At 46.2% G+C, this 26,853-nt stretch overlaps 1 protein-coding gene across 13 annotated transcripts in view; it reads right to left on the reverse strand.

Moving 5' to 3' along the window:
- Positions 1-7,408: 7,408 nt before the first annotated feature.
- Positions 7,409-26,853, reverse strand: part of LOC147625725 (phosphatidylinositol:ceramide inositolphosphotransferase 3-like) — a 32,458-nt gene continuing 13,013 nt past the window's right edge. For 7 of the 13 annotated variants that reach the window (XM_086817243.1, XM_086817242.1, XM_086817250.1 and 4 more), the window contains 11 exons: positions 11,088-11,180; positions 10,758-10,844; positions 10,373-10,441; positions 10,161-10,241; positions 9,990-10,061; positions 9,178-9,238; positions 8,982-9,084; positions 8,797-8,892; positions 8,642-8,694; positions 8,192-8,328; positions 7,409-8,102 (listed from right to left, as the gene is read on the reverse strand). In XM_086817243.1, coding sequence (XP_086673369.1) covers positions 8,007-8,102; positions 8,192-8,328; positions 8,642-8,694; positions 8,797-8,892; positions 8,982-9,084; positions 9,178-9,238; positions 9,990-10,061; positions 10,161-10,241; positions 10,373-10,441; positions 10,758-10,844; positions 11,088-11,180 — 948 coding nt within the window. In that variant the 3' untranslated portion in view covers positions 7,409-8,006. Of the gene's footprint in view, positions 8,103-8,191; positions 8,329-8,641; positions 8,695-8,796; positions 8,893-8,981; positions 9,085-9,177; positions 9,239-9,989; positions 10,062-10,160; positions 10,242-10,372; positions 10,442-10,757; positions 10,845-11,087; positions 11,748-15,178; positions 16,250-26,853 lie in introns of those variants that run through there. The other 6 variants (XM_086817244.1, XM_086817255.1, XM_086817251.1 and 3 more) reach the window with 3 other exon arrangements.

The raw sequence follows: 26,853 nt of genomic DNA on the forward strand, positions 1-26,853 counted from the left end.
TTTAATCAATTTCTTCAACTTCTTCTAGATTTCTTTCTCCTTGCTTGTAGTCTTCTTGGTTCAACATTCTAACACTTCTTATGGTGTGTCTAGGCTTCTTTATTGTAAAATTTCCAATTGAAGAGCTTAGTCCTCTAGTTTCTTAAAAGTTCTTCTTTGTTTTATACTTTTAATCACCCAAATTAGTTGGTCTTTCATCCCATTTATGAGGCAGGAATGTCTTCCAAGTTTTGAGGAAGAGTTTTCATTCTGGCATCTTATTTCAATTGTCGTAGAGTTTGTTTATAATTTCCTTATCTATTTCTCTTATAGTTTTTTTTAATTTCCTTATCTATTTCTCTTATAATTTTTTTATAATTTCCTTATCTATTTCTCTTATAATTTGTTTATAATTTCCTAATATATTTGTCTTGATTAAAAGCTTTTTAGGATATCTTCCTTTACTTATGAGTATCCTAGAAGTTTAGTGGGTGGGTACTCAAAATCTGTTTGGAAACCTTGGAGAGCTTGAGAATAAGAGAGTTTAGAGTGGCTAAGAGGAAGCAAGCTTGAGAAGAAGAGGGCTTGAGAATAAGAGAGTAAGAGATTGATTCTCAAAGATGAGAGAGTGAAAGAGACAGAATAGTGTGTGGGAGAGAGAGAGAGAGCAAGGCAGAGAGAGAGAGAGAGAGAGAGAGAGAGAGAGAGAGAGAGAGAGTAAGCAACGTTCCCCCAATGTCTCCATTAGCACCGGCCTCTCCAACACCATCATTGATGCACGCTCCTGCACTGACCACCATGACAGTATAAATCAGGCCCCATAAGCACACCATCGGCATACCAATACAAGCCACCAACCCTGACCTCTCCAAAAACAACAAGAACCTCCTGGCCTCTTCCATAACACCAACACCTTCGTGGCATCCCTACCATGCCACACTCGCACACTCGCAAGACACCCAGATACGAACCATACCCGTCGACCACGTTGGACCACAAGGCAAAATTGGCACAGTGAGAAGAAAATCTCATCCGGCCACTACCAACATTTCGGCAAGCGATGATAGTGTAGTGCTCACATCACTATTTTTCTCGACAACTAATAATTGTAGATTAAACACTTCTCACCCTCCTTTTATTGCTTATTTTGGCTCCCCACCACACTGTGGGTTGAGTGCTGCCCACGGAAGGTAGAGCCGAAGGTAGAGCCAGTACATCTAATTTTTTTTCAAGTACCCTTCTAGACAATCCAAAAAGTCCAACAGCATCCACCCAGACAATGCAAAAAAACCCACTTCTGATCATGGCCAACACACCATACCACTTCACACATACCTCGCACTAATATAACACTTCACCTATAACGATTGTCCACTTACCAAAAACTAAGAACTCAATCCATCGCACTAACATAACACTACACCTATAACGATTGTCCACTTACCAAAAACTAAGAACTCAATCCATTGCACAAGGAACCTTTGTGCACACCTCGCGGTTGGACAATGCTACATCCACATCGTCACCCTTGCGTAGGGAGCCAAGAAAGTGGCCTCTGGATTTTTTGGATCCATTTTCCAAAATGTTCCTCACCATTTGGGATGACTTTTGCTCCCTCAACCCTTAACCCTAAAATGATATGCACTGTTCCAATGCTACCTACTCCATGCCCAAGTCAAAACCCCCCTCAATAATCTCTTTAGGGTCACCTACCCAATTAAAATGGCATACTTTATTTCATTTACCCAAAGTAGCCCCTTACCTCAATAAGGTTGGACTCAAGGCCTTTCGCAAGCCTGGATCTCCCTCTTACCCTACACTACATTGATTCCTACCATAATACAAAAAATTCAGGGGAGGTTGAGATACCAAATGGATCACTTTGTTCAATCATCCTGTTCATCGAGAATCTTGTGCATAGATCCCTTTATGTCCCAACCCATGCATCCAGATTCTATAGTGGGAAGGGAGCCATGATCAAGATTTGGCACCTAATTGCCAAGGCTAGCCTCAATTCCAATGGGGCTACATTTGACAACACAATCGTCTTGGCATGGGTGCCACACTGGCCCGTGTGCTTCCTCACTCATCATCAAAAAGCCCAAGACCACCAAAAATAGGTTTTCCCTCACCATCCCAACTAAGCTGTTTTTCAACCAGATAAATTGGGCCGAAACCTTCATCGTTGAGCTCCAAACCTCTTGCAACAACACGCAAGGTGTATTACGTACATATACTCAAAACAAAGATCCTTTGTTATGCCATAATAAGCTTCCCATTGCCCTATGCCTCCCCACCAACTCATTCACGCCTTGTGGCGCCCACCGACACCCCCAATCCTTAACCTCTTCCAAATAAACACAAATAGGAGCCATCTCGTAGTAATACATCTATTTCTTCCCTAAGGACCTTCAATCTTCATCATTGGCTCAAGCCCAACCATGACCTCAACCTCTTACCAGCCCATTCCCCATGAGTAATATGTTTAAGCCTTAGGACTTCTTCACCACCTGACCCACATCTAGGAGAGGCACATGGAGCCCAAGCTAAAGATATCCATTAAGAGAGTCACCAAGTGACCCATGAGACGATGTTAAACCATTTTAGGGCTAACAAGAATTGCTACTATAGTTCTAGATTAAATAACAAAGTCGAAGACACCAAAATCATGTATAATCAATCTATGAAGCAACGGTGTCCAAATCTACAACGTGGACAAGGGCTCAAAAATGGTCTAACAAAGTATTTATGGCAATTCTAGCTCCAAGAGCATGTGATAACAAGCTAGAATGGATACCCTATGAATGTAATTCATGCATATGTTATGAGATTAAGCATTGGATAAGCAATAGGCCACTGATGATTGAGCCTTGGGCACTCAACCACAGTTTAAGTGTGTGTGAATACTTATGGCCTTGTGTATAAGTCATTTTCTCTCATAATGTCTTGTATATGTCATTTTCTCTCATTATGCAACATACTCTCCCATTGTGCAATTGAGTCTTTATCTTACTAATCCTCTCTCTAATCTTTTTCTCTAATGCATGCTAGTGAGAGTGTGTGAGTGGTGTGAGGTAAGAGGAGGGACAAGGACCCATAGTCCAACAACAGGACGGTGCGACAATGCTCACGAGATCTTAAAGTGGTGTACTTAAGCTCGGCCATTGGAAAGTCCCATGACAGATGGTGCCAAAAATGTTATTACATGCTTCTTTCGGTCTCTCCTAGAAACACATTCACAAGATATTACCTGAGCAAGCTACAATCGTTGTCAAGATCTTTCCAATGGCCAACCTCACGCACACCGCTTCAAGAGCTCCACACCTCCTTGGGTAGCCATTTTCATCACCGTCTCTCCCACAAGCATTGTCACACTATCACACTAGACTACGGGTTCTCGTCCCTCCTCTTACCTCTCACACCACTCACTATCATGCATTAGAGAAGAAGATTAGAGAGAGGATAAGAAAGAGAAAAACTCAATTGCACAATAGGAGAGTATGTTACATTATGAGAGAAAATGACTTATATACAACGCCATAAGTATTCACATACACTTAAAATATGTTTGATTAGGCATAAGTGGCCTATTACTTATACAATGCTTAATCTCATAATAAATGTGTAAAGTACATTCATTGGGAATCCATTCTAGCTTATGTTGCCACATGCTCTTGAAGCAAGAATTACCATAAATACTCCATTGGACCTTTTTCGGGTCCCCGTCCAAGTTGTAGATTTGGACATTGTTGCTTCATAGATTTATCTAACATGATTTTTGTTATCTTCATCTTTTCTATTTGATGTAGAATTATAGTTGCAATTCTTGTTGGACCTTTTTCGGGTACCCGTCCAAGTTGTAGATTTGGACATTATTGCTTCATAGATTGATCAAACATGATTTTTGTTATCTTTTCTATTTGATGTAGAATTATAGTGGCAATTCATGTTACCCCAAAATGGGTTTACATTCCATCCTCTTTGTTATCGATCATGTCCTTGTGATCAAGTAGAAGACTTTGCTGTGGGGAGATTTGAGAAGCTATTTGTTAATGCTTATGATGTTGCATGAATGTTCAAGGGTCCTCCGGAAGGAATGGGGAAGGCTATGGGTGGGGATTTATGCCAGTGATTGCAACCCTTTTTTTCTCTCTTTTTTTCCTTTTTTTTACAATCCCAAGAAGGTACATTGTTTATTTCAAGTAATGCAGCCATGTAATTTATTAAATTAGCATGGCTAGTAGTTTTCTTTTTTCTTTTCTTTTTTTGTCTTACAGTGCATTCACATTCCATGTTAGTCTCCTCAACGAGAATAGTGAAATAGCCCCAAATTTTTAGGTATTCCCCACTAGCATTTATCACCTCAATGTGTCTCGAGGTGATTACGGGTTGTCCCAAGGATACCCACATTCCTACGAATATAATGTTATCATTGGCTTTAGGACTAATCATGGCTCTTTTCCATTCAACATTCATTTCCATAAGGAAATATAGTTAAACTTTGATAGGTTCCTCCACCAATGGAAGTGTGGAGGCCTCAGTTTCAGTTTCCCATTCACTTTAAGATTGAAACATTGACTCTTCATTCCCTAAGTCATTCTTCCCAAACTGAAGGTTTCATTCCCTAAGTCATTGCCAAAGAGTTGCTCTCTCCTCATTTTTGCTTTCATCAAGGTGATGCTCAGCTTGTTGTTCTTTCCCATGCGACGAGAATGAATTTTCTTTTGAGCACTTATAGCAAGTGTCACATACATTGGATCCTTGGTGTCAATGCTTTTACCTTCCCTAGGTTTATGCTTTCTTTAGGCCTCTTTTCCTCGTCTTCAGGTTTAGACTTAGCCTCTTCATTTTGTGTAGGCGCCGCTTTCTTAGATTTGAGAGGTTGTGAATTCTTTTTTGGTTCTTGTTTCAAGACATTCTCCTCTATCCCTTGTGTAGAGCGTTCTTTTGTATACATTTTGGCTTTCTCTCACACCATGGATTGCAACCGTGTAAGCACATTGAGTTGAACTGTGAACACGTGTCCATTCTACACACTTAAGATATTGAGAGTTGGGTATTGTGAGGTAGCTGCAATAAAGCATCTCTCCTCGGGTAGTCTATGAAATAGTGATGGCAGGAATTGGATGTGCATTCCACATTGGAGAGTCTGCGAACTTGTGTGGTCTACAACAATAGAAGCACTACATTGTTTGTCTAACTACTTCTCTAGTAGTTTCTATCCTTGGTTTTGTTTTTGTTTGAGTCACGGAGACTAAATGTGTACAATGGCTCCTTGGTTTTAAGGTGTTGGTTATGCACGTAGTAATACATATATTGCGAAATGTCATGACCGAACATCTTGCAATGAATGTAGCATAAAAATATTGGCTTCGAGTACATGCAATGTGGATTGGGATGGTGGTGCCCGCAATGTGCACAGCACATTAAATCTACAAGAGAAAGGGGTTGTAAAGGTTGCTGGCAATTCAGCTCATCTCCTTTCTTGTAGTGTCTTTCTAAGTTTTCAAGTATGGTATTATATAATTCTACAATGGACATCTCAGAGATCAATGTCTCTTTGCCCCTTACCTTCACTGGTTTAGACAAGGAAGAGCTCAGATCCATGGCATCTTCGATCATGCCATCATCCAAACGAATTGTTTCTTTGCAACATTGATCAAAAGAATTTAGATTTGAGACTGTGATCAAATTATGTAAAGTATTTTTCTTTAACCCCATGAGGAAACACTACTTTATTTTTGCATCATTTGTGCAAAGTATTTTTCTTTCAGCCCATGACGAAACATTGCTTCATTTATGCATTGAGTTTCTCCTAGTCCTCACATTGTGAGTTCGGGGTTTTCATGCATAAGATGTAATCCCGTACAGTTTCCTCAGGTTTTCACTCTATCATGTACATCTTTGTTACATCACTTCACCGATGACCTTGTCTCGAGAATCCGTAAATAAAGGCAACCTTTAGAGTCTTGAAACTTGTCTTAATTGCAACCCCCTTCCTATATTATTCATTATTGCTAAGAGTTTGCGCATCAAGGGGTTGAGTTTGTGGGGTACCATCTCTAAACATTTGCCAAAAAGTCACACCCATTGTTACATTTAGCAAAGGACTGGGTTTGAAACTTGGTGTGTGTGTGTGTGTGTGTGTGTGTGTGTGTGTGTGTGTGTGAAAGAGAGAGAGGGAGAGGGAGAGGGAGAGGGAGGGAGATGCTTCATAGTACACTAATACACAAGCTGCATTGAACAAGTTCAATAACAGCAAATATTGATAAGATCTAGACTATAAACTCCTTAAGACTATGCTCACCTTATAATAACCTTACAACATGATGTGGAAACATTTTAGAAATATAGTTCTCTCTTCTCACCATCCTTGTAACATGAAAACAAATATAGATATAAGCATGTAGTTCTTTTTCTCACGCATGGGATGCTGCCCAAATCTATATTCATGCACTAGCATTACTTCAAAATCCATCTTTACTTCTTTTGAAATGATTCAAAATCACAATTTACTTTTTTTGTTTTAATCTTATCTATAAATCTTCTCAAGTATAAACCTAAGGTACACATGCATTTACCTCATCAAAAACAACTTTTAATTTGAATGTGTCACGATGTACTTTATATAACATCCTTGATTTAGTGGCATCGAACTTTTATGTTTTAAAAAAAATCTCATCAAAGCACATGATGATAGACAAACTCACACCAGCATTCTATTCTCGTATAAAAATAAGATAATAGTAAGACCCCATATTGAATTTTAATCATAGTATCTAAGAGTTTAGTTGAGATATCCAATTGGATTGATAAAGGTATTTATCTAAATCTGATAATAATAAGGGGCCCATCTTTGTGTGCCCTTGGTTCACCCAAGTACGGTAAAACCCCCATACAAGTGAACATACACCCACACTAACCAAAATAAAGCAACAAGTTGGCAAGCAACCAACCATTCAACAAGCTCAACCACCCTTCATTGACCAAACAAAAAACACTAAAGAAAAAAATCATATTTTCAAAATACAAATGCTTTCATTAATAGTTGTTGGGAAATATACACCCTTTTATTTAAAAAAAGATCATGACGAAAATTCTAGGAGAGCTAGCATGCTCTCTACTGTCAGGAAAAAAATATACACGCTCTCTACTGTCAGGAAAAAAATATACCTTCATAGTTTGGAATATATCCCTTACAAATTGTGAGAACAAATGCACTTTTTTTAAACAACAAAACACTAGAAAAGTTTTGCATAGGATCCAAGGACATGGAAAAAATACACATTGCTGAAAATTTGGTGTTTAATTGATAGAGTATATACTTAAACAAAACAAAAAAAAAAGCTATGATTGAAATCAAGGAAAGTAGTTTTATTTAGTATCACACACACACACACACACACACACAGAGAGAGAGAGAGAGAGACTAAACCAAGCAATTATTGTGTTCTCATTAGCACCCAAGCACAGAGTCTCAGAACAAAACCCCCTCACCTTCCATGGAATGCAGTGCTCTATGTAAAGACTTTGCATTCCATTATTGAACAACACTTCCTAAGAGTTACAAGAAAGGGTAATATACAAGCAATACACTTCACAGCACCAGTAATTCTGTGCCTTGAAGTGGCCAGAGGCGGAAGTAAAATACAAACTCGATGAATGATCAGCTCCTTAGAGCTAAGTGTCACTGCACTGGATGAGTAATCCTATGTAAAAATACACCAAGGCAGACAGCAATTGAAGTGGCCAGAGGCGGAAGTAAAATACAAACTCGATGAATGATCAGCTCCTTAGAGCTAAGTGTCACTGCACTGGATGAGTAATCCTATGTAAAAATACACCAAGGCAGACAGCAATTGTGTCATCCAACAAAAGATCAAAAAGTGGACACACCACTCTCTATATCAAAATGCCTGTATATCGAGCCTCGAGGCCTTTACAAATGACAAGAGGGGTCAAGCCGATGCAAGACCCAAGATGGCTGCAGGAGTAGAGAATACAGAAACCCCTAGCTTCCAAGCTGCTCAAGTCCCATTTAAAACAATATCAGTTAGAGTTGGACTTCCAAATTTAGGACTTCCATCATCAAGTATCTTGCCGTTCGCAGGCATCCGTTGTCTCTGGACATGATTCAAATTCAAGTCATTTGAGAATTTGTTTGCATTAAAGTCCCAATAAAAGAGCAAGGCACATAGAATAGCCTGCATACCCAGTCAGACGTTGCATCAATTCCAGCACCATTGCCATTGGTCAGCTTGTGAAGCTCTTCCTTGGATTGACCATCTTTTGCCTTGGTATTTGACGGCAGTAGTGGCAGGCCACCACTAGAACTGCGCTCAGAAACTTCTGCACACGAATGAAAACACCAATAAGCAGAACAAAAATATCACGTCAACAAAGAATTCATCATCACACAACACACTAAGAACCTTCACAATGGAAGGGAGCTACACAGAATTTCAGCTGAAATGGTGTTGATCAAGTCCATCCTAAGTAATCAGAAATCCCCTGACAAGTAGGGTGGTTTGACAGAGATGTTTGACGCAATGTGCTGGGACATCGTAGGCAAGAGCAAATATCGCTCAATCAAGGAGCTTAAAATCTCAGTATATCTATGCATAGCCATTAGGCAAGCAGCATGAGAACAAACAAATCTTACCAATATCATGAAGCTGCTTGTCTATGAACAACACTACCAAATTCACAGTATACCTGCAAAAAATGTGGGAAACGGAAACATACTTTAGAGTGGGGTCTGCGAACTCATATTTGCCCATCCACAAAAATATTCTAGAATTCGATAGATAATTTTACCAAGCAACGACCACATCCACTGTGTAATGCTTTCTTGAGGCTACAATAAGCAGACTTAATACTATCGCTAGAACCCACGCTAGCTGCTTTATCCATCTGCACACAAATGTATTTGGCTCTATCAAAAGTCTTCAATGAAGGCTTATCAACAGATCACCGCATCAAAAAGAGGCCATGAACGACACCTTTTGCTTCCGTATTTCTGATATGTCCGCACAAAGGTGAGGGTAAATATCATATGTGATGAGAAAATCAAGTCACCACATCCATATACTACTCCATATGGAACTGCAACCATGCACAAATCAGTCAGCTTTGTGCATATAAAACACAAATGGAAGTTCATATGTCCATGCTAAGCGGGCATCAAATGGTTCGCACAGTTTAAAAGTATCACTTCTGAAACACTTTTCGGAGTTGGAAGAGATGCCATTTTGGATCCCTGCAAGTTCAAAAAGAAAAAAGCAAAAGCTGTGAGAACCTAGGACTGATGAAATCCCCCTCCCCCCAAGAAAAAAAAAAAAGAACAGGACAAAAAACTAGGCAAAGCCTACAAGCTTATGAATAGCTAGCTTCTGGTGATAACCTTTAAACTAATACCTTGTGATGGAAGTGAAGGTAAGTATAAGGAAACACCAAGTTACACAATTTCATTATACTGCATATTGCAAGGCTGTACCATATTCAAGAAACACCAAGTCACACAATTTCATTATCCTGCATATGCAAGGCTGTACCATATTCATAATTGATGGCAGATTTGGGAGTAAATCTGCTAATACATGTATGGGCCACAAACTGTGGATTAGAGCAGGAGGGGAACAAAGCATGATGAACAACCCAGAAAAGCAGACAAGGTAAGACAGGCACCCAGGTGCAGGCCATCTGAAACGACAGAGGCTGGCTGGTCTACCATGAGGCAGCCAAGTTGGCAAACCATCATGTATATAAAGCCCACCAAGATCACCGAATCCTCAGCATTTAAGCCTTCATTAGAGCACATTACCATCAGTGCTTCAATATTCCCCTGTAAGACAGCTTAATTGCAGCAATGTAGTATATTTTGACTTGTGCAATGAGGTATCCATAGAAATCCCATGATTTGCATGTTACAACTCGAGCATAATTAAGTGACCAGCTAAGCTTCTTTTGGTCCCTATACGTAGAAGAAGACATAGACATGTTACACATACCTCTCGACAATGATAATTTGGACCTGGTAGTTGTGTGACCATGAATGATACTATTCTCAAACATTGAGATAACTGCTAGCCATATAGACAATGAAGTCAGTAAATTATTTTGCCCTGGAAACGATTAACCTTTGCCATTATCACCTAAAACTTGAGTCTTGCAGAACTCACCACCAAAATTGCGAGGCATCTGTACCACACCAGCACTGTATAGAATCGTTTTATGTGAAAGATGAAAGGATGGAAAGTCCACTGTCACCACACAATCAAGTATCAATTAGTCCTAACAGTAAGACAGGGTATGAAGAAGGTTGGAACATTAACTGCCTCATGGCAGCTAGTATATAGCTGCCACCCACTTCAATTATCAAATATCAACTCACCAGCACAAAAGAGAAAAATATGAAGGAGAAAAGTGTCTCGCTGATATATGCTTTGTCAGCTCCAAGTTCCTGACAAAAGAACGATAAACAAACATGAAACCAGAAAGCCATGTTAGGAAGGTAAGGATAGACAAATGCAAAGTTAACTTGAAATCCTGCTCGAAGGCATCCCTGATTAAATTACAACTGTGTGTGGATCTTTTGCCATTAAGGAAACCAAGGGGGCACATGCACTTTATCACATCCACACACACATCATAATTTGATAGTGCATTTTGAACTCATCTTGTCCATTACAAACACAAACATATAGCAAAAAAAGAAAAACTCTATGATTCTCCTAACTATCACAGCTCACAGAACATGTCAATCACAATAAACTTACAGGGAGAAAAATAAAACCGATGTCTTGTAGAACGGGCCCTGGCCTATGCATATAGTGAACTGCTCTAGCTGCCAAACCATGCAAATACTGCAACCAATAATCAAAAGCAACATATTATTGATGACAACTCACTTGCAGTAGCATTTCACAAAATACTCTAAAAATTTGAATGTGTTCCAAATGTACATAATAATACCACAGCATTAACATCCTTTTAGCAATAAGCCACAGCAGCATTCCACAAAATACTCTCAAAATTTGAATGTGTTCCAAATGTGCATAATAATACCACAGCATTAACAAACACAATCCTTTTTAGCAATAAGCTACAACCTGAAAAATAAGACCAAATAATATAGATTTCCATCTTTCTTTGAGAAGAGGCCACTCAACAGAGTACTCCATGGTTATCCTCCGCCATAGCTGCACCAGGATGTCACAAGCAACATACATATAAATCAGTACATAACATTCAAGAAACAAGCTTTGTCAGGGCATGGCATCAGTTACAAAAATGAGGGCATAAGATACAAACATGAGGAGATGCATGCATGATGAGCAAATACACCTACATGCATCTGCACGTGCGTGCATAACCACCATGAGTGCGCGACACATTCTCTAACGTATCTGCACATCCACAAGGCAAATGCAGCTTGCAAAAAAAAAAGTGATGCCAGACTTTGGGCCAGAATAGCTTATGCAGCAAGCCACAGCTGGCCAACGATGGACAAGTCAATTCTGACCTCATCCTTGCTAGCCGTTAGCCATTGGCGGATTCTATCAACCTCTACACCCAATTAAGCAGTAACCCTAACCTTCGGTTAGCACATCCCATTAACCTTGGGTTATTCTAACCCCCAGTTAACACTAGCCCTAGGCCCAATTAAGGTTGTAGCATTCAAACACTTTTTTCTAGAATCATACATACCTTGCCTTCACCATGCATGCATGACAACACACCGACATGACACCTCTTATGACCTATACCTCTGTCAGAATACGCAGCGGAGATGATGACCAGATCTGGGAACACAAGAGCAAAAACGCAGGCAGAAAAACAGCACGAGAGAGAGAGAGATGTAGGCGTGTAACTCTGCTCTGATATACACAAGAAGATCCCGGAATGATACAAATATGGTATGGGGGCTGGGGGCCTATTTATATGCCCCCAGATAGGCAGTCGGCCTGCTGAAAAGACCTCCACGACTGTAGCATCAGTCGGCCAGCACTGAATGAAGCCCACGACTGAATATGCCCAGTCGGCCAGCAGCACAGGGGTCCACGACTGCTGTTGGGTCAGTCGGCCAGCTACTCAGTGCTCCTGCCAACTCAGAACTGCCTCCCAAGCCACAGAAAAAATAGGAAAAAATAGGGGAAAAATGCAGGGAGTGAGGAAAAATGATAAAACACCTGATAAGGGCGGGCACACCCACAACAAAGGCCCTGGTGTATAAAACTGGACAGGAGATGACTTCTTAACACCCCCTCTCAGCTCCTGGCTGTGAAACCAACCACAGGGAGCTGGGGTGCCGCCCGAGCAAGTCCTGAGAGAGCGACTTCGTGAAGAGGTCCACCGTACTGTCCTCTGTCGAACAGAACGTAGCAAGATGTCATCAGCAACGATCTGTTCATGAACAAAGTGCCTCTGGATGACCATGGGTTCCTCCAGTGGAAGCCCAAACCTGCAATGTAACCTCCTGCTGCTCCGTAAAACTGCTCGTGGGCCATAAGTAGATCTCCTCGTGTCCAGATCTCCTCCCCAAACTGAGTCACTCTAGACGTGGAGTCGGACTCCATCCAACAATCCCCCTCCTGTGTACAAGAGTCCCTGATCCTTCGCATGCCGCAGAAACCACAGGAAACGCAATCCTGCCTCCCAAAGAGACATCTGCAACCATGAGCTCAACCGCCTCATCAGGAAGCTCCCATCAACCAGATCAATGAACCATACAGCTTCTGAGTCATAGAGACATCACACTGCTCACAAGGATCAACACTGTTACGGTGCACAAACAAGTCCTGGAAACCTGATGAAACCTGTCAACCACCCCCTCTGAATCCGGAACCACAAAGCCTGGAGAAACCACCTCCTTCTGCAAGTAAGCACCTGCCACCTGCCTGGCTTTCCGAAAGGTCCCCGTGGAAAGAACATCCTCAACTACTGGAAGTTCTATGTCCCGAACACTACGAGACATCAAAGCATAAGTGACCTGTTCAGTTTCCTCTGACTCACGAACACAAGAACCACCATCATCAATACTGGAAAGTTCCTGCCAACTGCTGCCATCTACTGGCAAGCTATCCACCACCTGGTCTCGGAAAGCCCGCACCTGCAACGTATCCACACTTAAGTGGCCATTACCAAACTGCCACTCATCACAAACCTGAGGACCTGGGAGAGAGAGTGCTGAAAGCCTGTAAACTCCATTCTCCACTCCGCCTTCCCAAACCACTTGGCCTGTTGCTTTATCCCGGAGAGCAACAAAATGCTCATCAAACTCCACCCGTACGCCAGTCTTGCAAACCTGATGCACTGACAACAGATGAAAACCAAGTGCCGGAACATACAACACCTGGGAGGAATGCTTCCCCCCTCTGCCATCGGGAACTATCTCCATCCTGCCCTCACTGTGAACTGGGATAGTGGACGTATCCCCAGTAAGAATATGACCAGAAAGCCTGCAGAGATCCTGTAAACCGGAACGGGAAGAAGTCATGTGCCTGGAAGCACCACTATCGAGAATCCACTCCCGAGTATCCGTTGCGGAGAGTCCTCCAATCTCCTCTCTGCATGAAGAAAATGAAGCATCGGTGTCCATCACCTCCAAGTGCACAAAAGCCGGAGTCTTCATGATTGCTGCTGAGGAATCTTCACCCTTCTCGGTCTTCCGCTTGGGACACTGCCTCCAGTAGTGGCCTTTCTCGCCACAATCATTACAGGTCCTCTCTGCCTTCAGTTTCTCGCGGTCAGCGTCGGACTTCTTCTCAGAAGACTTCTCCGATGAAGCCTTCCCTTTGACCGAGTTACGGCCTTTCGACCGTTGGCCAGTAAAGGCCTCCGAACCTCCACCCTGAGGAGGGTTCGTGAACCGTTCCTCCTGGTCCAGGACCATGGACACAAGCTCCTCCCATGTGATGGTGCTGAGCCTGCCACTGGTAATCAAAGAGGAGTAAAATGCTGAGTACGAAGAGGGCAAGTGTGACAGCAACGTGATGGCCATGTCCTCTGACGATATCTCCTTCCCAGCCTGAAGAACTTCCTGCTGAAGAGCCTGCAGCTTGTTAATATGCTCCCGCATCGTCGACGACTTTGCAGGGCTCATAACCCGCATCTGTACTTCCAAGGAAATCCTCTTCATGGGCGATACCCTGTTGTAAAGTGAGGCCAAATGCTGCCATATACCTCTGGCCAGCGTCATGTGCTTTACATGATTGATTACCTGTGGTGTGCAGTTGAGGAAAATAAACAAACGGACCCTGGCGTTGACACGATCCCACATCTGTGTCTGGGCCTCCCGGTCCTTTCGGGTTGACGGTAACTCCCCTTCCTCTACTTCCGGCCGTGGAACACCAACAACGACGAAATCGGCGAGGTCGTAAGACTCCAGAACGGATTCCATCATCACCTTCCATATGCCGTAGTTGCTCCCGTCCAACTGACGGTCCACCGGGAACGTCGGGAGTGTCGGAATCTTCACATGTCTCTCCGCCATCTCAAACAGATCTGCCATAGCGGGGATGTACTCTGAAAAGGGTGGGTGGGTGGGAACAAAGAAGAACTAAAACCTGCAAGTGGCTGTCCAGGAAATCAACCCGCCTTCCTCTTGCTTCTCCTCTTCCCGAACAGTCCAAAACAGTCCACCAATCAGCCACAAAACAGTCCCCCTCTTGCTCACACAAATCCCAAGACCTATCTAGAGCCTAGGGCTCTGATACCATGTCAGAATATGCAGCGGAGATGATGACCAGATCTGGGAACACAAGAGCAAAAACGCAGGCAGAAAAACAGCACAAGAGAGAGAGAGATGTAGGCGTGTAACTCTGCTCTGATATACACAAGATCCCGGAATGATACAAACATGGTATGGGGGCTGGGGGCCTATTTATATGCCCCCAAATGGGCAGTCGGCCTGCTGAAAAGACCTCCACGACTGTAGCATCAGTCGGCCAGCACTGAATGAAGCCCACGACTGAATATGCCAGCAGCACAGGGGTCCACGACTGCTGTTGGGTCAGTCGGCCAGCTACTCAGTGCTCCTGCCAACTCAGAACTGCCTCCCAAGCCACAGAAAAAATAGGAAAAAATAGGGGAAAAATGCGGGGAGTGAGGAAAAATGATAAAACACCTGATAAGGGCGGGCACACCCACAACAAAGGCCCTGGTGTATAAAATTGGACAGGAGATGACTTCTAACAACCTCATGACAATTGGTGACATGTCCCTAAACTAGGGCTCAAAACATGCTCAATGCTCATCCAATAGGTAACTTGGCGGTATACTCTATATCCAGATATGCCTAGCAAAGTGAATGTAGGTGACATCTTCATCCACCACGAAAAAAGATAGACTCCACTATCTTGTTTTCCTAGAAAGCTACCATTGCTGACAAGACTCTCGGAGGTGAAGACACATCCTCTGACATGTCCTCCTTAGTTTTACCAAAATTGATGAAGGAACCACCAACGTAGAACACTTGTGCCTATGTGCTAGGGTTTTCAGACATAAAAGAAGAGTGCAATGGAATCACACACATAATGTGACACATCTCACTTGTGATACGTAGAGGATAGCATGTACAGGCCCATGAACAAGCACAGGTGCCAAGTGGCGTGACAATTGGCAATGATGACCTTATATACAAGCCGACCAACAATATTGGTGCATTTATATACGTGGGTAGCCAAATCATCATAATCATCCACTTTCCTCAATGTTGGACTTCACAAGGTGTTTCACTGTAGGCAAAGTGCTAGCCAGGAGTACGATAGGTCACACGGTGCAATTGACGTTTTCACTCAACCATATCCATCATACTAGAGATTCAGATGTATTACTTCTTTCTTGTACATAATACATACAATAGTTTACGACTCTTGTGTGTGTTGTGTGTGATTCCACCGCACTCTTCTTTCAAACTCTAAAAATCTTGCACATAGACACAAGTGTTTTAAAGTTGGTATCACAGCCTAGTGAACCTGCAATTCCCTTTTCTGGCACCCGTGTGCATTGACTGCTTGGATGAGGTAGAGTCCCTAAGCTCTAGAAGTGGCACAAGTCACAATTTGATAAGAGTCATTATTTGGGTTCTTTCTTGTATTTGTGGTATAGGTCAACCTATTTATCCCACACAGCCTTTCTTTGTGTGAAATGCTTTTATCCTTCGCTATCATTCTTTATCCCTAGTTTCGAGCATAGTTGTTTCTCGTACCGATACAAACCCATTCATACCGTACAATTCGTACGGTACGGTATCGTACGGTACGATCCCCCCCCCCCCACACCTTGAGAAAAAATTCCAAGTACTAAAAAAAATATAGAAATCCTGCTTTAAGAAGATCCCAAATGGCCGCAATACTTCGTAACTTTTGTGTCCACTCAGTATTCCATATGGGGTTGCTGAGAGACCTAAAAAATCTGGCAATGTAGACTGGTAGTGTACACTTGATTGGTATGATGAGAGAATCTTGCCACATCACTTGGAGATCCTTGGTATAGGTAGGCTAGACAGTCAGATCCTCAAGTTATGTGCAAGGGAGAAGATTTGGAGATGGCCATTTTGATCTAGAGAGGAGTCCCCAAACCTATCACCCTAGATGCACTGCTCGTATTTGTGCAAGGACGGTCCCTAAGTCATAAACGCTACACTGGGAGACGTTTGGTATTGCATTACCCATGCATGTTCTTTTTTGGAGACAATTGGGAGATCCAACCGGGAGAGACGCATCTCCATGTTCTGGTTCCTCAAGCACTATAGACTCCTCCCCCCCAACCTTCCCTCACATTCAAGCTTGAAGCTCCATAGTTTGTGTTTTTTTTTTTAGCGTATTTTATCGTACGGTATCCGAAAATTTCATATCGTACCAAAAATTCCCATTCGGTATCGTATTTTCGTACCATGACAACTATGGTTTCGAGCAACTGTTATGGATCCCACAGAGCTTGCAGATTTACGGGCTCGACATTGGGACCTATATATGTCACCAAAGCATCAAAATATGGGTTGCTGATATGCAAAAATGTAACGACACACGCGCACACAAAGTTTGAAAAAAAAATCAAAAAAAAAAGTGGCATGGTGTTGATGACGTGGTGATGGTGACATGGACTGACACGTGGCAGGAAAGCAACGCAGCTTTTTCAAACTAAAAAGAGAAGAGCTTTTATTATTAAAAAGATACTTTTTGGACTACAAGTGAGTTTTAAAGCGATTTTCTCAAGTGCTTTTGGGCAAGAACTATAAATTCAGCTATTCTCTTGTTGTTGAGACATGTAAAAAGACAAGAGAGTCTCTAGCTCTAAGAACTTGTACTCAAGACTCCTCCAAGAAGTTTTATCTAATATAACTCAAAGAGGGGAGTCGGCGCAAGGCTATTTCAATCCCTAGTGTGGTGTCTTCTCTCTCCTCTCTCTTTTCTTTATTTTCAGATTTTCTCAAGGTTTTTTTTTCCAAAAACAGGATTCTTCTATTAGTTAACAAAAAAACAGCCTCGAAGGGCTAAATACAAACTCGCCTCCATGTACGGAGCAAGGATCAAAGAACAACTGGGAAGAAGGATGAACTTCTCCTCCGATTGGCTGCTCCATGAAGAGAAGACTATCTCGTACAAAGGGTGGGGGAGGAAATAACCAGGTTTGTAGTGCCAAATGGACTCACCACCTCTATCTGTGAGAAAGGGGCCAAGTCACCAGAGCCTCAAGAAAGCTTCCTGACGGTTCCACATACGGTTAGAACCACCCTTCAGCTTCCCCCACTCGCCGCGCAAAGTATGAATGTGTTGAGCCCAATGCTCCTCATGGGCTCCGTAGGCAGAGTGTGGTGTCTTCAATGACTTTGCTGCATCAAGCTCTCCAGATATGCCATGCTGCAATGTTGCTACAAATCTCCCATCTCTGGCATGAACCAAGAGTCCACTGATCAGTAGATGGGACTAGGATTGGCACTGTCGAGATGCGAAGGTGAGAGACCTGAAGGGCTAGCCCCCCACCTTCTTCCTCATAAGCCATGACAACTTCAACCTCAGTGACCCAAGCAATTGTGCCCCATGTAATAGTACGAGTAGAGGTCATGTCCATTGTGAAGATGCGGAGAATCCACAACCAAACCTACTAAGCCTTCTAGCAATCCCAAAGACAATTTCACTGAGACTCCTCGGGGTGGACACACCTCACACATGCTGTGGCCAACCATGTGCCAACTGCCGAACTCCTATGTGCCACCAACCACAAAAAGAGGGTGATCTTCCGAGGTCGAACATTGTCCCAAAGTCTCTTCCAAAAATCTGAGATATACTTCTCTGAATCTCTCTATGAGAGGAGGAGGCAATCCTATATCCTTTGAGGAGCTGGTTGGATTACTTCTGTAAGAGGAGCAAACAAGGAAAAACAAATCCAGGGGTGACGCTCATTACTGCCACAAGCTAGGGCACTACATCGAAGAGAGTCGAAAGAGGCTCGCAAAGCTGAAAGCTGATGAAGACTCTACAAACTCCGCTTCTTCTACCTTCGACAATAAGGAGCAACAGCCAAAAGATAAGGTAAACCTAGTCCAAGATGATTGAGCGTTCTAGCCACATTATCACTATGGGGGGAATGTATGTTAATAGTAATTAATTTGGGAATAAACAATTGCTAGGTGGTTGAGTAAACTAGCACTAAATGTAGACCTTAAATAAAGCAATTTCAATGTGTGTGAACAACCGCTAGTATATATAAGTCCTCTTGTGTGGGAACAGCCTCTTAAAAGGCATATGTGGTTGCATCATATTTGGAATATGTGGTGGCATCATACTGTGGAATCATATTTAGCATATGTAGTGGCATCACATCTATCATACGCTTTACAATATGTAATGAGGTCTCTCCTATAAAAAGGACCTACTTCTATAATGAATTTATGCTTTCCACTACATCTTGTACTCCCACAATCCCTTAAATCTTGTGTTGATTATCTTGTTGATCATCATCTCTCTCTCTTCTCCCCATTCGTGTGTGGTTGCACTCTCGACACTTGTCAACACCAAAGGAAGCACAGTACACCCCAAATAACCAAGATGCAATTAAAAGAATCCAAATATTCACTTTCTCCAAACCCGAATGCACATAGGTGCCAGAAAAGAAAAGAAATCTCCAGGTTCCATGGGCTCTGATACCAACTGTAGAACAATTGCGCCTATGTGCTAGGGTTTTCCAAAGATAGAAAGAAGAGTGCGGCGGAATCACACATACAGCACACACAAGAGTCCTAAACTTTTTTTTCCGAGAAAAGATCCTTTCATTAGTTATATAAAAACGCCCGTAGGGCTACAAAAGATCTCTCCTGCTCATAAGAGAAACAGAGCAGTGAATACAGCAAGGCAGCCCGGGAGACTCTCCCTAGGTGCTGCAAAATACAAGCATCAGTACAAAGGACTGAGGGGCTAAATCATACAATAGGGGGGGGAAAAAGGCAAACAGGTGGCCTGTAATGCCAACGGGGGGATCCCGTGTGTAAGGTGTAGAAGGGGCCGCTGCGCCAGGTGGTGTGAAAGGCCTGGCGCCGCAAGATCGCCTCATCCGAGTCGCCCCGGATGCGGTCATACTGTCCTCGCAGGGTGTAGATCAACTCCTCCCAAATCCCCTGTACAGTCTCTGCTGGTGGCTCCAGTCTCCCCTCAAAGGCCGTGAAACACCGGGCCCTCCAAGTGAACCAGATGGTGAGGCTGCTGAGGAGCTCCCATCGTAAATCCCTCTCCTGTGTCTAGCTGGCGGACGAGAAATCCGGTGCCGGAACCAGGCGAGGCTGACCCCTAATTAATCGGATGGCCTGACTGTCCTGCTCCATCTCATAGCCCATAGCAGGCCCTGACGAAGTCGACCAAGCAGCGGCACCCCACGTAAACATACCCTCTGGAGAGAGGGGGGCCAGAATACGCAGCATCCGCAGCCAAATCTGATGCGCCTGAGGGCAATCCCAAAGGCAATGTCTCTATGTCTCCATAGGGTGGCCGCATCGGACGCAGGCCGCCGGAAGACCGCTGTAAACAAGCCAGGTGCCAACTGCTGAACCCCTGTGGGCGACCAACCACTGGAAAGTCGAGATCCTGCGGGCCTGTCGACTAGCCCAGAGCTGAGCCCAAAAATCCTCCAGGAACTCCTGTGAGAGTCCCTGTAGCCGCCAATGTCCCGCAGCAGCTGGAGAGACCATCCTCCTCGCCGTCAAAATATGCCGCCCCAGCCGAACAGTATACTGGAAAAAGGTGATCTCTGTGGCCTCAAGGGATGCATAAGGATCATGCCACTCGTACTCCCCAGGGTCCCACTGTAGCCGGGCCAAGGGGCACGCTGCATATGCCCATATGCGCCAATCCGGGAGCACATCTGCAGGATCGGGGTCAATATGCCACTCCGAGAAGCGGCAGCCACTACCCGTATCCTCTGAAAGGTGCACTCTGCAACCAAAGGCGACTCCACCTCCACTCTCTGAAGTCTGCCCTCATCCTGAATCTCATAGTAGAGGCATCTGCCATCCTCAGTGCAAGCTCTGACAGCAATCAGGATCTCCAACTGTGTAAAGGCTCCCATCCACCGTTGGGCCACTGGCTCGAGAGACGTGAACCACTCCTCTGTGAGTGCCTCCTGAATATCATCCCTCATAATCAACCCTCCTCTGAAGTGACTCAGCCTCTCCACCTGGATCTCCTCTGGGAGACTGCAGAAGGCCTGCCAGTCTCCAAAACTACGTGCTGGGCCCGCCGCTAAAGGTCCCCAGGCTAGGCGAGGCCAAGAACCCAGCATATGACCCTGCTCTGTGCGAACCGCTGGGCTCCAGATGAGCGGCTGTCTGGCGCGCTCCTCAACACAAGAAGGAGGTCGCTGAGAGAGCCCCGGTCTCAGCAGCTCCCAAGCTCTCAGGATGCTCAAAGCAAATCTGTCCTCCCATCCTCTACTGAGGCCTGTCCTCCTCATCTCTATGAAGATCCAGCGAATCTCTGGTGCCCAAGTGCCCCTTGCTGGGGGAGCCCGAGCCTGCAGCCGCTGCAAGAGAAGCTCTTTCCAAGGCTCAGCGCCTGGAAGCAGCCCCCGAACAATAAGCTTCCCCAATAAGGCTCTACTCTGATCGACTGGATCTATAATGCCCAAGCCTCCCTAAGCCAGCGAAAGAGTAATAACTACCCATGCAACCTTTGCCCGGGCTGGCTGACCGTCCCGCCCAGCCCAAAGAAAGTTCCTGATCAACCTCTGTACCTGGCTGATGCAAGAGCTCGAGAAGATCCAGCAAGACGTAATGTACCACATGGTCCCTAACAGCACCTGATTTGCCACCACCACCCTCCCAGCCAAGGATAGTCGAGCTGTACTCCAATACAAAAGCTTCTTCCGAATGCTCAGAAGAAGCGGGGCAATCTGCTGCTCAGGTGACAAATCTAGCCCAATTTGGCATCCCAAATACCGCACTGCTGTGCCAGGAGGAATCTATCTAAAACCAGGGTCCGGGCTCCATGCCGGAGTGGGAGCACTACTGATCCAAAAGGCCACTGTCTTGCGCCAATTGATCAATGCTCCCGAAGCTGCACTAAAAACCTAGAGCGACTGCTCTGCCCGAAGAAGATTGGCATCTTGGCCATGCAAAAATAAGCCCGTGTCGTCTGCAAACTTAGCATCGAGCAGGTCCTCCCCCCGGACTGGGAGCTGGAGTCCTCTCAAACCAACCTCCTCTGCCGTCAAATACATGCTCATAGCCTCCGCAAAGAAGAGAAAAAGAAAAGGGACGAGGGGACACCCCTGACGGACTGATCTGGTCAGCTCAAAACTCGGCCCCCGTCCTCCTGCAATCAACACCTGGCTACGAGCTGTGGAATACAGAGCCGCCACCCCTCTGATCCATCCTGGCTCAAAGCCCAGGCGAAGCATAGTGCCCTCTAAGAAACCCCAATCAACTCTATCGTATGCCTTCTCAAAATCGAGAAGCATCACGACCAAGTCCTCGCCAAGAAATCTAGCTCGGGCCGTCGCCTCCCAGAAAGTAAAGATGTTGTCAAGGATACTGCGCTCCTTGACGAATCCTATCTGGGTAGCATGAATCAACTCCCCCAGGAAGGGCTGGATCCTCAAACTCAAGGCCTTTGCTAAGACCTTGTAGACAGTATTGAGGATCGTAATAGGCCTCCAATGCCGAATATCATCTGATACTCCCTCCCCCTTGGGAATAAGAAAGATCAAGCCCTCTGAAAAGCTCTGTGGCATCACCCCAGTGTCCAAAACATACTGAAAGCCCCTGCGGAGGCCTGGCCCCAAAAGGTCCCAATAGCGCATAAAAAAGGCCGGTGTCAGTCCGTCCTCCCCTGGGCAACTATGTCGCGGCAGGACCCTCAAGGCCTCGGCAAGCTCAATCTCTGAAAGAGGCGCACCAAGAACTGTACGCATACGATCTGTGACCCTCCTCTGCACATGGGCCCACACAGTCTGTCTGCAAGCATCTCGATCCTCAATGGCTGGCTCCGCTGAAAGCAGGTCTCTATAGAATGCAGTGGCAATGGCTCTGGTCTCCCTGGGCTCAGTAGCTACCGATCCATCCGGTCTACCAAGCTGACGGACTCCTGCTCGAGCATGGCGGGGTCCAGTGATCTCAAAAAACTCCCCAGGTACTCTATCACCAAGCTGCGTCCACTGAGAGGCCTGACGACGATAGTAAAACTCATGTCTCTGCTCCTTTGCCTCTCTAACCTCCTGGCGTGCCTGGCTCAACTGTGACGCCACCCACTCACATGCAGGCTGCTGCTCCTGAAGGCGCTGTAGCGAAGCAAGGCTGCGTCTCAGCCGATGCTCCCGCTCGCGAATCTCTCCCAGCCGTGTCAAAGCTGCAACGTGCAAAAAAGAGCTAAGCTCGATGAGTCCCTGGGCACACTGGCCTGCTGCATCCTGGTCAGAGCACTGACTATCATGCCTCTCAATGTCCTCAACGAGACTGGGATCTGTAAGTACCCTCTCCTCCAATGTCAAGATAACTGGCGCATGATCTGAAAATGAGGTGCCAGCGAGAATGCCGACGGAGCCCCCTCGCTCCCCTAACCAGTCGCCCACATAAAAGCGATCAATCCGTGATAGATTAGTCCCTCCCTACCGGCGATCCGACCGAGAGAAACTAAGACTATCCTGAGAGCGGGAGAAGGCCCCATGCTGCCATGCATCAGTGATCCTCAGTGACATGCAAAACCGGTCCCAGGCTGCAAGCTCCGTGCCGTGCACTGTAACATGACTGCCTTCCACCCTATCGGCCGGGTCCTCAAGCATGTTGAAGTCCCCCCCGACACACCAATGTGCGGCCTCTGGCAATGCATCCGTAACCTGGGTCCAGAACTCTGCTCTGGCACTAGCATGATTGGGCGCATAGACGTTGAGCACGCCCAATAGCTCATCATGCATCCTCAGAATGACATACTGTGCTCTACCAGGCACAATGATCCCTCGATCCACAATGGCCTGCCGCCATACATCTGCAATGACCATGCATACTCCTCCCTGTCCACCCAAAGGACCAAACCCTGCAGACCAAAAGGTGTCCCATCTACCAGGCATCACCGAACCATATCTCCAGATCCTGCTCTCACCCAAGTGGTGCTCCTGCATCATCAAAATATCAATGCTGCCACCAACCAGGCATCTCTGAAGCTCCTGCCTCAAGCAACCACGATAGCGTATAAAATGTGCTCCGCCAAGGCCCTGTACATTCCATGAGATGATCCTCATGGATGACCTACTGAGGTGGATGCTGTCTCAGCCGTACGGCGGGCCTTCGCAAGCGGCTTGGATGGAGAGTAGTCCCCATCCGAGCGGCTGCGAATCTGCCCACCCGGTGGGCTGCAAGAATCACGGATCAGGCGCCAGTGGCTGTGGCCCATGGCGACTGCCTCCCGCTCTGACAGAGCAACCTCGTGTATACATACATATCCAGGGTCGCGTGCTAAGTCTGCCACTATGCGAACGACCAAATGTCAAATCCCTGAGGCATCCACACTCCCGGGATCCAAGAAAAAATGAGCCAACTCCTATAGTCGGCCTATTGACACATGTCCCAATCTAAGAGATGGGTCCTTCCATAAACTTTATCTCTAAAAATATCCCAACTGGTAGACCCTCCAGATCGCTCACATGATGAGAAAACTCAACTGCCTGAGTCTTCAAAGTGAGTGCTGGCATCTCCTGGTCCTCAGTCGTCACCGCAGGGGTCTCCTCCTGGAGGGGAGCAAAGCTGTTCCTCACGGGAACCCAGTGAGGCTGAGACTGTGGCTGCTGCTACAGCGGTCTCTGAGCGTGCTGCTGCAGCTCCCCTGTCCAGGCTGCCACTCTGAGGTCTCTGTGGCCTGAGCATGTGTCCCGGAGGCAGCCTGCCGAGCCGCATCTGTGGGCGGGCCATCAGGGGCCTGCTGCTGTGGTGAGGGTCGGGGTCTCCTGCGAGGGCAGGCCTTGGCCAGATGACCGACCTGCCTGCAAATGAAGCACTGGTTCAGGAGCCCCGAGAACTCCACTCTCTGATCAATCCATCCCCCCCCCTATCCTAGGTAGCTGAATGACCTTAGGAAGGGAGGAGATGTCAGACACCAAAACTCTGACCGATGGTAGCCCAGCTGCTCTGGCCACCACTGAAGCTGCTGTGGGGCCAGTCTCTAGTACCGAGCCCACCAATGCTCCTATCCTCGAGAGGAGCGGAAGATACTCCCGACGGAGTCCAGGGAAGCAAACTGTAACATGAAAAAGGCGCTCTCCCTGCTCAGCCGCTGCTGGGTCAAAGCCATGCTGCCAAGGTCTGAAGAAAGCCCGAACACCCCTGATGTCAAGGGGACTCATGGCAAGGACCTTGGCCACGCTCTGGGCGGTCTCGAACTCGATCTGGTAATGTCCACGGCCCAGTAGCTATACGTCCAGGATCTTGCCCACATCTGCAAGAAGGCGGGCCTGGAGAAGATCCCGGATCTCCCCTCTGCTGGGGCGAGTGCCGACTATACGGTAGATGGTGGAATGAGCCTGGAGGCGTTCCACCTCTGCGGTGAGGCTCGCTTCCTCTTCTGGCGAAAGAGAAAGCCTGATGGGGGTGTCCTCAGGGGCGGGCGAGGGGGCTGCGGATGAGTCCCTCTGAGGCAGGGCGGGAGGAGCCTCCATCAGAGTCTGAAGCTAATGCGAAGGCCAGGCGAAAGCGGAGATCCTGCAAGAACCGAGCTGCACACAAAGAGGCGGAAGACGAAAGCCGGAGAAAAAGGGAAAAAAAAACCCTTGGGGACGGAAGTCAGCAAGAAAAAGGAGGGGGGGGGGTGAAGCTGCGAAGGAGAAACCCTGGGGGGGGGGGGGGGAGCTGCGCGCAAGAGGTGGAAAAAGAGCTGGCGTAGGGGGGGGGGGGGGGGGCGCTGCAGAGTAGAGGTGGGCGCGAAAGAAGGGGGGGGGGGGCGCGAAGGCGAGGAGGGGCGGCGGGCAATGCAGCGAGGGAGGGGGGCGCAGCAGCGAAGGCAGGCGGGGGGGGGGGGGGGGAAGGGAAGGGCGGCGGGCAGTGCAGCGATGGAGGGGGCGCAGAAGCGAAGGCAGGAGGGGGGGACAAGGGGAGGCGCGAGGAAAGAGGGGAGGCGCGAGGAGAGAGCAAGCAGGTAGGCGGGGGGCGCGAGGAGAGAGCAAGCAGGGAGGAGGGGGCGGGAGCTTCAGCGAGCACTTGTCCACAAGAGTCCTAAACTACGACTTTGTATATGTAGAAGAAGAAGTAATACATCTGAAATTCAAGTACAAGATGTAGCTCAGAATGAAGATGTCCTATGACCTACTGTTCACTCTCGGCTAGCACTTCGCCTATAGAGAAATACTATCTGAAGTATAACGCTGAGGAAAGCAGATGAATATGACAGTTTGACTACCCACAGAAAAAAGCTCTCTCTCTCTCTCTTCCCTTCTTTGCTGGTCGCTTACAGAAGCTGATCATACAACTGTTAGAAGTCATCTCCTGTCCAATTTTATACACCAGGGCCTTTGTTGTGGGTGTGCCCGCCCTTATGAGGTGTTTTATCATTTTTCCCTACTCTCCGCATTTTTCCCCTATTTTTTCCATTTTTTCTGTGGCTTGGGAGGCAGTTCTAAGTTGGCAAGAGCACCGAGTGGCTGGCCGACTGACCCATCAGCAGACAGGTGACTGGCCGACTGCCCAACAACAGTCATGGACCTATGTAGTGCTGGCCGACTGGATGTATGCAGTCGTGGGCTTCATTTAGTGCTGGCCGACTGATGATGCAGTCGTGGAGGGCCTTTTCAACAGTCCGACTGCTCATATGGGGGCATATAAATAGGCCCCCAGCCCCCTTGCCACTTGTGTATCATACTGGGATCTTCTTGTGTATATAGAGCAGAGTTACACGCCTATCTCTCTCTCTCTCTCTTGTGCTGTTTTTTTCCTGCATGCGTTTTGCTCTCGTGTTCCCAGATCTGGTCATCATCTCCGCTGCGTATTCTGACATGGTATTAGAGCCCTAGGCTCTAGATAGTTCTTGGGATTTGTGTGAGCAAGAGGGGGACTGTTTTGTGGCTGATTGGTGGACTGTTTCGGACTGTTCGGGAAGAGGAGAAGCAAGAGGACGGCGGGCTGATTTGCTGGACAGTCACTTGCAAGTCTTAGTTCTTCTTTGTTCCCACCCACCCACCCTTTTCAGAGTACATCCCCGCAATGGCTTGAGATGGCCAAGAGGCATGTGAAGATCCCGACACTCCCCACATTCCCGGTGGACCGTCAGTTGGACGGGAGCAACTACGGCATATGGAAGGTTATGATGGAATCTGTTCTGGAGTCTTACGACCTCGCTGGGAAAAATAGGGGAAAAATGCGGAGAGTGGGGAAAAATGATAAAACACCTCATAAGGGCGGGC

The sequence above is a fragment of the Cibotium barometz genome, chromosome 23 (genome assembly GCF_041138505.1).
Source record: "Cibotium barometz isolate CiBa-2024 chromosome 23, ASM4113850v1, whole genome shotgun sequence".
NCBI lineage: Eukaryota > Viridiplantae > Streptophyta > Polypodiopsida > Cyatheales > Cibotiaceae > Cibotium > Cibotium barometz.